This window comes from Plutella xylostella, chromosome 17, assembly GCF_932276165.1.
Source record: "Plutella xylostella chromosome 17, ilPluXylo3.1, whole genome shotgun sequence".
Taxonomy (NCBI): domain Eukaryota; kingdom Metazoa; phylum Arthropoda; class Insecta; order Lepidoptera; family Plutellidae; genus Plutella; species Plutella xylostella.
Genome location: NC_063997.1, coordinates 7,095,280 through 7,106,145, shown reverse-complemented (window position 1 = coordinate 7,106,145; position 10,866 = coordinate 7,095,280). Strand labels below are relative to the sequence as shown.

Below are 10,866 nucleotides of genomic sequence, written 5' to 3'. Positions count from 1 at the left end.
TAAAAACATGAAACATCCGAGAGTCCGAAAGAGATCTTTGGCGCGTGCAACAATGTTGTTGAATGACAAAACAACTCAGAATATGCATTTTAAAAATGAGTAACGATATATAATTTAAGTAAAAACGGATACAAACACAACACTAATTAAAAAAGTTGAGTTGTGAGCTGTCATGTCATTGTGTCACTTTCAAATGTCAAAGCAAATGAGCTTGCATTTACCGCATCTTGATTTTTAATGTTTTAATCATTTATCTTGTATTGAAATTCTAACAGATATTTTGTGCTGATAGTGTTAAGATTTGCGTAAGTAATTTACTGGTATATAAATCAAATATTTTCTAAACTGCCGTTCGTTCATTCTGAAATGTTATTGTATTCGTATTTTCAGTTTCCCAATTTCAAGATGACTACAAACGATGATCTTAGCGGGCTCGATGCCAGTGGGAAGATAGTGAAAATGGAAGTAAGTAGACATCAAGTCATTAAAATTCTCACTTCATTGTGTTTTAGCAAACTCATACACTCACGAGTGCCAAATCATCTTTGTACCATTCATAACCTGGCTCAAACCAAGCGATTTTGAAGACATACTAATAAAAAATCTATTTCAGGTGGACTATAGCACCACTTGTGATGAGAAGATCCCAATGTGGAAGTCCTGGGCGGCCCAGGGCCGTATCCAGGAGGCCATTGACCAACTCCTGGCCCTGGAGAAACAAACCAGGACGGTATGTATTTGAATTATCTACCTTCGAAATAAAAAAAAAACTTATAATTCAACCATGCCTGCCACTGTACATGCCATGTACCTATTTAAAATACAACAACCAACAATACATGATGAAGGAAGTCCACCCCAAACAGTGGTACCTAATTTATATAGGAACTATGCTTTGATTTCTTTGTAATTTCCTCAAGTCCTATTATGTCAAAGAGGACACACTATATTAGACCATAGAAGTGCATATTAGACATACTATAAAGTCCTGACATTAAAGAGTGTGATTTTGCAAAGAATTTTTATCATTATTAGTTTTTGTATTTACTTACATTTAAAAAATAAAATACAGTTTTGCAATGGCTTTTTAACATATTTGTCCTTTAATAAATAAAATAAATTGATTAAATATTATGATCTGTAACAATTAGTTAGGATCCTCTTCCGTTTTCAGGACTTTATAGTTTTACTGTATGTATAGTCTGTTCTCCTTATACATATACCAATGTATATACTTACATTTTCATTTGTACTAATTTGGCTTCTCTCTCCAGGGCGCTGACATGGCATCTACCTCAAGAATCTTAGTAGCTGTCGTCCAAATTTGCTTTGAAGCAAAGGACTGGTCTTCATTAAATGACCACATTGCTCTTCTGGCTAAGAGACGGTAAAATAAAAGTACTATTATGAACATGTCGTATTTCTGCAAGCGGTGGCCTTTAACATTTAACTTACTATTTTCTTATTTATCAGGTCACAACTCAAACAAGCAGTAGTGAAAATGGTGCAAGAATGCTGCACCTACGTGGACAAGACTCCCGACAAAGAGACTAAGATCAAACTGATTGAAACCCTCCGCTCCATCACGGAAGGAAAAATCTATGTTGAAGTGGAACGGGCCCGTTTAACACATATTTTAGCTAAAATCCGTGAAGACGAAGGCAATGTTGCAGAAGCTGCTAAAGTCATTCAGGAACTTCAGGTGGAGACTTACGGGTCCATGGATAAGAGGGAAAAGGTTGAGCTGATTCTGGAGCAAATGAGACTGTGTCTCGCGATTAAAGATTACATTCGAACCCAAATTATTTCTAAGAAGATTAACACAAAGTTCTTTGAGGAAGAGAATACTCAGGTTAGTTGCCACCTCATTTGTGATCATTGTACATAAAATTAATTACACTTTAATTAGCCAATTCACTGATAATTACATATTTTTTTTTACCATTGTACAGTTTATTCCAAACAACTTTCATTCTTGGATTTATTTAACACACAAAACCTAACCCCCACCCATTTCCAGGAGCTCAAAGAGAAGTTCTACCGCATCATGATAGCAGTGGACCAGCACAACGGCGCCTACTTATCCGTCTGCCGTCACTTCCGCGCGCTGGGCAGCCAGGGCGGGGCGGACGCGCTGGTGGGCAGCGTGGTGTTCCTCATACTGGCCCCGTACGACAACGAGCAGGCTGATCTGTCTCATAGGTTGAATGAGGACAAGGATCTGGAGAAGCTGCCTGATTATAAGTGAGTATCATGAAAAAACTAGTAAGATATTTGTTAAAGTAGGTACTGATATGGTGACAAACCCAATCCAGCTCTGTTTTTTGGCATGGTCATGCTAAGAATTAGAAGGTGGTAGACTTGATTTTTAGCTCTGTCAGTAATGCTGGCTAAAACAGTCTTGTTTTATTTTTCTGTACAGTATAACATATTGACTGTGTCTTGAACATACCATATTACCTTGACGCTGCATACAGAGCTTACATTTTTAACTTTGATTGACAATACAAGAGTGCTTTAACAAAATAGATTTTAGTATTCTTGGTTAGTTTTGATTACTAAATCACACTATTCTGCAGACAACTGCTGGGCCTGTTCCTGAACCCGGAGATCATCAGATGGAACACCCTGTGCGCGACGTACGAGAAGACCCTCAAGAGCACCCCGTACTTCGACGTGTGCGACGAGAAGGGGCTCGAGCGGTGGAACGACCTGAAGAACAGGGTTGTTGAACATGTAAGTATAATAATCGGCGGTAATCTGCATTGGTTGCATGATTGCTTAAACCGCTGATAGAATAAATAGCTGGAAATTACGAAAATATACCCCTCATTTTACACAACACAAAGTCGCTTCTTAGGCATTCACACACTTGACCGCGCACCAACACCGGAGGGCGGATTATCATTGTATGCAAAAGTTACAGTCGCCTTACTATACTAGATAGTCTTATTGCGATTTAGGGTCTAGAGTAGTCTAGACCGACGGACGATAAACGGACTGCAATTTGCAGTTGGATTGCAGTTGAAATGCGGTCCGTCTGTCTAGACCCTTATTTCACCCAAGCTTATATTGAGCTTACAAACTTATATTGCACTGTCTACCGAACTATTTATTAACCAACCTTATTCTCTCCAGAACATTCGCATCATGTCCATGTACTACACTCGCATCTCTGTCAAGCGCATGAGCGAGCTGCTGGGTCTGAGCGAGACGGAGACAGAGGAGGCTCTCAGCCAGCTGGTGGTGAGCGCCGTGGTCAAGGCCAAGATCGACCGGCCAGCCGGCATCGTGCACTTTAGGTATGTTGCCCTTTCTTTTTAATAACACACATACATATCAAATACTTATGTATAGAGAAACAAAATTTTGTTAATTCCTGGCTTACCATTACTGAAACAAACTGGAGAAGTAGGTATTTTCGTTTCGTTCAGTCTGTATGTTCGGCCATAGAGAAATCGTTCATAAGAATCCTGAGAATAATGACTTACGTTTTCGTGAGATCCACCGGATCAGATAAATAGGTGTCACTAACATCCATATTTTTAAGTCATCTGTTTAAAATGTTTGTCACCCAATAATTTAGTTCAACCGTTAATATTTTCACAATTTTTCCAGCCTGAACATGGACGCATCGGACCGGCTGAACGAGTGGTCCAACAATCTGAACACACTGATGCAACTGGTCAACAAGACAACACATCTGATCAACAAGGAGGAGTGCGTTCACAAACACCTGATGGCGACCGCCGAATGATATAGACTTAGAGGTCGAAGTACATGCATAGATTGGTTGGGCATTGGAAAGTAGTCTATTGTGAAGCTATCACTGTTGTAGTTAGATTTGGATGGGATGGGTAATGTGGTAACTATGTCAACTTATGTGAACCCTCATAACAAATGAAGAATGACAAAAGCGTATACGTATTGTATGTCCGCTGTCATTTGTTCTTTCACTATCAAATATATTGAGGTTGTCGACTGGCATTTGTTATAGCACCCATTGTATCTGAATTTGACTACAGCAGGTCTTTTCAACTATTCTAATGTCTTATCTCACTTGCATACTTTGGTCTTCTCTCACTTTACAATGTTCATCCATGTTTACGCGTCGTGTGTGTATGAAAAAAGTAATACTTAGTAATTAATTAATATTATGTTTGTATTATGATTGTGGGCGTTAGATTTCAAACAGGCTTTGAAATTTGGCTTTCAAATTACCGAATAAATTCCTATAAAATCTATTCAATTGATGGTTGTTAAGGCGGTATGGCTTATATTTGGGACGATACTTGAGGAACCTGTACGGCCATACCGCCAATAACAAGCGTGTTATTTTTAAAACATCCTATTATTATTATTTGTCGCCAACAGCCCGGTCAGGATCAAAACCCGAGATTGTCGGCAAAGCAGTCGGCATTACTATCTAACCTCTGCGTAATTATCATGTCTGGCCCCTAGATTATTATAAGCTGCTAATAAATTATGAAATAATCGTGCAGTAACTACTGGTATTGTATTACCATTTGCCAGTCTAGTCGCATAATTATGCAACTGTCCTAAATTAGTAACCAATAACCGCTAGAAATGAACGGGAGATTAACAGTATCAGCATTTTAACGATAAGATAATTATATTCCTCACTAGCGTAGGCGAGTGAGAACGTGTTTTTAGTTGTTTTATTATTTGCCGGTAATATTATGTTAGTGTTAATAGTGTCGGCAGTATTCTCGGCTACAATTCTGCTGATATTTAAGATATTGAACAGTAAACCGAAGCCGCCTATTATAGGAATGTATCAACAAGCCGGGAAGTTTTACTGGTTGAAGTTTACTTTTATGTACCTAATTTTGGTTACGAAGAAGGTAAGTCACCATTATTTTATCTTTATTATTGTACTTATAAGTTTACTGATTATAATACCGACTATGAATACATATTTTTTAACGAAGGCCTAAGTTCAAATTGTACTTGCTAGCTATGTATGTACTTAAATGTATTTATGGATATTTTTCAGTGGATAAAGATCCTGAAAAGGCGTTTGTCTGTGGAACTTGGGAAATCGGGTGACGGCAACATACATGTCCACAACGATGATGTCGCATTAGAAAATGTCCAGCCGCTGGGAGACTACACAATGGTTAGTAAACATGTTTGTTATCTTCATTACTACACATACTTAACAGTAAAAGTCGAACTCAGAATTCGCTAGGAATAACTACTACCTATTCTACTGTACTTTCTGATAAGGTCGGGTGTTTTCCTACTTTGGATAGTAGACTATGCCGAGTTGCAGAAAAGGACTTTAGTCTAATGTCGACATTAAATCTATGTATGTCTCTTCCTGTCCGTATACTGTCAAAGCAAGGCAACAATACATTTAATGCCGACATCGACATTAACTTAAAGATCCTTCCTGCAACTCACGCTGAGTTGCAGAAAGGAACTTTAAACTAATGATGACCTTAAATGTATACCTGCCTTGCTTTAACAGTATACGGACAGAAAGAGACAGACATAGATTTAATGCCGACATTAGCTTAAAGTGCCTTTCGGCAACTCAGCGTCAGTTCAGTAGATATACAGCATTTTGCAGAAACGGTATACTTAGTGAAAGGGGGTGACTAAGGGGGTTATTCTGGACCACCTTTGATCCATCTACCACGCTGTAGATAAAACACTTAATTTGTTTGTACTTACCTAGATATGTTCCATGTAATTACACTAGGTGCATCTATGGAACATCCCCACTTATTTATACATACATATATAGGTAAATATGTATTATGTCGGTTACCCGTTACCCATAGCGTGCCCCACACTCCATCTCTAACTAAAGCTGTTTCCAGGCGGTGGACGGCGTGTACTTTAACGGCGCGTCGAAGGGCGGCTCGGCGCTGACGTGCGGCGTGACGCGGCGGCAGCACGGCCGCTGTGACGCCTTCATGCTACTGAAGGTAATACCCAATTACCCATTGAACTACTGAGCGACCGGACGCGTCAGGATCGAGGTTGTTGAGGGGGCGGGGCGGAGAGTTATCCACAATCAGTCAGCAGTTGAAGAGGTATTAAGGGAGTTCAGTATGAATTACACAACTCGACGGGATGTCACGCTGGTTAGTGACTCTTGACGCTCAGCTGTCAAGAGTCACTAAAGCGCGACATCGGTCTCGATCCCCGGCCGGGTTAGATTTTGGATTAGGCATTGGTTAGAAAAAAATGTACAACAACCTCATAGGCGTCCAGCCCTAGACGCGGCCCATATCCACAATAGTAAAACAATTAAATTACGTAGTATAGTATACCTATCCTCTCATTAATAAAGTTATGATGAGGACTACCTACCTTTGTCAGTTTAAAAATTATAGCAATAGGTACCTATATTCTAATGATGACTCTTACAGGTGGAAGGCAAAGAGCTGATGTTGTCACCGAAGTTACCGGACTCATACCTCGAGCAGAAAGACGATGAAGCTGGCGGCTACAGCGCCGAGGGAATCCGCATTGAGAAGCTTGTCCCTATGCGGTCTTGGAGGATACAGTACAACGGTGATATGAGGTCAGTTGACCTTTAAAACTAGAGTTACCTTTTACATAAACTCCATACATAGCTCCTTGAATAAAGAACTATATGAAAATTACTTGTAAACTCTTGCTATCTTGCCCTACTACTAGAGCTAGATAGCATGATAGCATAGCTAACAGCCGCCATCTTCATAATGTTTCTTTATTCACGGCAGTGTTTAGTAAGTGAGTATACCTACATGATGGATGATAGTGAATAGTAGTTACAGAAAACTTGCGGTGTGATAAACTCACAGCTCACAACGCTAAACATTATTCATGTTTATCGATATCATCTGCTGATTGTTATCGCTCATTTCAGTGATATCGATTCAAATTCTAATCTTACCTAACATTATTGTTTTTATATTTACAGATTAACATCAGATCCGGAAAAGACAGTGAAAGTAGAATTGAGTCTTACATGGAGTACCGCCTTTGCTCCGTTCAATTATGAAGAAATATCTCCCCTCAGCATGGCCAAAGACGTAGCAAGGGAACCTTGGTCGGCCGACTTCTTTAAGAACCTTAAGAAGTAGGCATCCATTATTGATTTTATTCGAGTGGAGCTTTCTTTGTACCTACCAGATGCTATTCTGTAACTTCATCATCTACTGCTGGGCATAATAAGCCTCCTCGAGAAGCGCCAATAACTAACTCCCTGCTGCCTTCGACCTTCCTCAACCAGCCACTACCTGCTTTGATGAACAATAACGAATACTGTTTATTAAAGACTGGGTACCTGGTGCCTGTCTATTTTCCGTTAGGAAGTAACTATAAACTTATTTAAATCATAAGTATGTTATTTTTACTTTACCGTTATATTAAGCGTTGCGCAATCCTAAGATTTCTATTTTCTCTTTCCAGAAACCGCCAGACCCACTACGAGCAGATTGGCGAGGTCGTAGGCACCGTCAACATTGATGGAACCACTCACCAGCTGAAGATGCCATGCGTACGCGATCATAATTCCAGTAAGTACATGTAAATTCAGCAGTATTTGGCTATTCCTGCCCCTTCCCTCATACTGGCTTTGCTGATCTGACGTGACAGACTAAATCGGCTGAAGAAATGGGCAAGGATATATCTAAGCTGAATAGGTCCTACTCATTCCTTACCCAGCCAACTTATTTTAACTCTTTATAACTAGGGGAATTTTTTCCCGTGGCCTCAACGTGGGACACTAAAAACGACATTAAATTTAACGACGCGTCGCCAAAATATTCAAAATTTTCGTCTTATGAGCTGCTATTGACACTATCTTGCCGCCATTTTTGGACAAAATTGCAAGTATGTATCGCCATACACCTACAATAATTAAATGTGTTATGTCTTATCCAGGCGAGCACAGAGACTGGAACAACATCCACCGCTACGTGTACCACTTCATCCACCTCGAGAACGGGGACTGCGTCGCGGTCGGCGCCGCCTCGCAGCCGCTCACCGTCTCGCAGTAAGTGGCTTCACTATTCAACATAGCGGCCATTTTGAATTAAAACAGAAGTGCCATCTGCCAAGATATGAAATTGAGAGTGGTGGTAGCTTCTCACGCCAGAGATGCGGGTTCGTAATCTCGGCGCTGACATGTACGGTCAGGGGCAGAGAAACCTGACCCCCCTCTCATAGTAACAAGGCTTTTGAGAGTGCCCTCTGTACCAATGAGTTCTTTGGAATTTATGTATAATGTATACCAGCGCTCTTACGGTGAAGGAAATCATCGTGAGGAAACCTGGACATCTAGATTCTAGATGTGTATCATAAGTGAATTGTACTGAAATGGTCACCCAAATAATAAATATATATAGTTACTTAACTTCTTGGCTACCGTTATAAATTTATTCTAATGGCTCTATTTACTCATTACAGCTTGACAATCGGCTATTACGGCCGCAAGTCTGAGCAGACGGTGAAGCCGATACGATCCAGCAGCTTCAAGCTCTACGAACACGGGGAAAACCAGACATTGCCACGGGATTATGGCTTCTCTTTTAATATTGGTAAGGACTGTAAAGTAATTGAAATGAAAACAAAAAGAATAACAAGATTATAAACTTGTTCTTGAATAAAATATAGCAAGTGTCCTATGAAGTTTGATTGATAAATTATTATGTCTGGTGAATTATAAAAGACCTACTTAATTATTTTTTACCAAAGTATTTTTATGTTGAAATTCTAAATTTTATGTCTTTTGTTTTTAGGCGGTCAAACCTGTCATGTGCAAGTGTCGGTGAAGGATGAAACAACTTTCTTCATGGGGAAGAACCGAGAAGCGAAGTTCTATGAGAGATGGTGCTCTTACAAAGTTAACGATATGAACGGTTGGGGCTCATCAGAATGGTACTACAATAATGTGAATGCTGGAAAATAGAATAAGTATGGAAAATACGACGTGTTAATGAAGTCTAGTTTTGTTTGGACGAGTGTATGTGAAGCGATTTTATAAGGAAAAATACAAAATTAATGCACGAAAATTTAACTTTATTTAGCATTTAATAACATTTCTTATTATCTGTACAAATACAAAAGTATATCTTATTATTAATTAGTGACAAGTATTCCATGTAAATAAACAATCTTGAAAATGGACTAGCAATTATTGGCGTCATATTTGTCGACTTGATTGTACTTAAGTAGTTTAAAAAATACTGTTAATATTGTTCCTACCCTCACATTAACACGCTTGCGCCGTTGCGATTCTATTTTATCAGTATAATTATTATAAAGAAGCGAATAAACATTATAAGAAGCTAATAAATTACCACATATAAAAGACAAATATTACCGACCGGTAATATAGGCCGGAATATAGTTCATACAACCTTTTACTATGTCCGACCTCTCTTGTCATAATATTATTATAAATTAGAGTCATATTCTGTCTTGTATCGGATGTTTTATGTCATATTCATAAATAAGTCATAATATGTCTGACTATCTTTCTGACTGTCTACAACATTTCGCTCTCATTGTGATGACGCTTATAAGTTCACGTTTTTTAAACTACATGCGCTATGCTTAGAACACAAATATTTTTTACTTTCCCTTCATAATATAACGTCCGTGAACAAAGAAAAAATACAAAAATGTAGGCTACCTCGCTGTATTCGTAGGTCTGTCAATATCCTTCCTACTCCCACCTATGAGACGGCCGCCATTTTTCTACTGTTTCTTTGTTTGCGGGAGTTATACCACAACACGAATACCCCAGTGAGGTGTAGTTTAGGCACCAACAGTCGAAGTAATTATTGACCGACTGGAAAATTGCCTTAACTTCGTTAACAGTGCTTCAAAATTGCTACCATTGATTTGATTTGATTATAAGAGTGGTGGAACACAGTCGCCTTCTTAAAACAGTTAAGCTCTTAACCTAAAACATTTAAATAATTTACAACAACAAAATAAACACAAAATATATGTATAAGTAATACTTTGTGCGACTAGACTCCACATTGTGCAAGGTCAGTTATCAAACTTATCAATAATTAAAATACTAAGCAGGTATTCTAACATAATTATTCACATGACATCTGCCCCCCTAGACAAACATAAATTATGTATTGCTGCATTGCATTAATAATGTTAATTTAATAAGCGTATGTAAGGCTACACGTATCAACCGCTTGGGTTAATGTCTAGGAGAGCTGATATGTAATAGCACAGTAACTAATACTGATAATAACATAGGTACTATAAAATATATTAGTATTTATTAATACATTAGCTAAAATTCTTATAATAACACACCAATGTGAAATTGTCCTTCCCGATCTCTGGACCATCTTCTCATAGGTACTATCGCAAACACCTACCCAAGTAAACTTCTAGGATCAATGTCCAACAGAGCCGAGCGTTTCCCAGCGGAGCGGTGTGTGATGCTTTTATGATTGGAGTTTTTAAGCAATTTCATTGTTAATTTTTTACCTCGCCTGCCGCTCCGCTGGCCCGCTTTCCTCTGGTAGACGGACACCATTAAACCGGCCGATTCCCCGATAGTGCCTATCTAACGATTTGCGGAAGAGGTGGGAAGAGCATATTGAAAAACTATGCAGGTATTTAAGAGCTATACTAGCTATATAGACATATTCAAGTTGCCTTGTGGACATCGTATTCTTTCACAAGCAACTTCCGTTATCATGCTGAAAAAAATAAAGTGATCAGGCCCCCCTTCATTTTATTATTGAACGAAATCTTTGAACTAAAGTTGGTTGTTCTTTTTGGGGTCATAAATAGCATGCTTATAGCATCGATCTATACTCTTCCCACCTCCGAGAATCCTACATTGGTATTATCATGATTTTTGTA

At 38.8% G+C, this 10,866-nt stretch overlaps 2 protein-coding genes across 2 annotated transcripts; both read left to right on the top strand.

Annotated features, from left to right (window-relative positions):
- Positions 1 to 152: 152 nt before the first annotated feature.
- LOC105391498 (26S proteasome non-ATPase regulatory subunit 12) lies at positions 153 to 4,244 on the top strand. The gene is made up of 9 exons (XM_011562977.3): positions 153 to 305; positions 391 to 465; positions 614 to 730; positions 1,275 to 1,387; positions 1,474 to 1,852; positions 2,021 to 2,244; positions 2,580 to 2,736; positions 3,139 to 3,302; positions 3,619 to 4,244. Exons 2-9 carry the CDS (start codon positions 406 to 408, stop codon positions 3,755 to 3,757), a joined length of 1,353 nt encoding a protein of 450 aa, XP_011561279.3. The 5' UTR covers positions 153 to 305; positions 391 to 405; the 3' UTR covers positions 3,758 to 4,244.
- A 317-nt stretch (positions 4,245 to 4,561) lies between these two features.
- On the top strand, positions 4,562 to 9,150 carry LOC105391499. The gene is made up of 9 exons (XM_048626844.1): positions 4,562 to 4,865; positions 5,018 to 5,140; positions 5,850 to 5,957; positions 6,405 to 6,559; positions 6,941 to 7,099; positions 7,432 to 7,538; positions 7,906 to 8,017; positions 8,431 to 8,561; positions 8,763 to 9,150. The coding sequence occupies exons 1-9, from the start codon at positions 4,701 to 4,703 to the stop codon at positions 8,930 to 8,932; spliced, it is 1,230 nt and encodes a 409-aa protein (XP_048482801.1). The 5' UTR covers positions 4,562 to 4,700; the 3' UTR covers positions 8,933 to 9,150.
- The last annotated feature ends 1,716 nt before the right edge of the window (positions 9,151 to 10,866 follow it).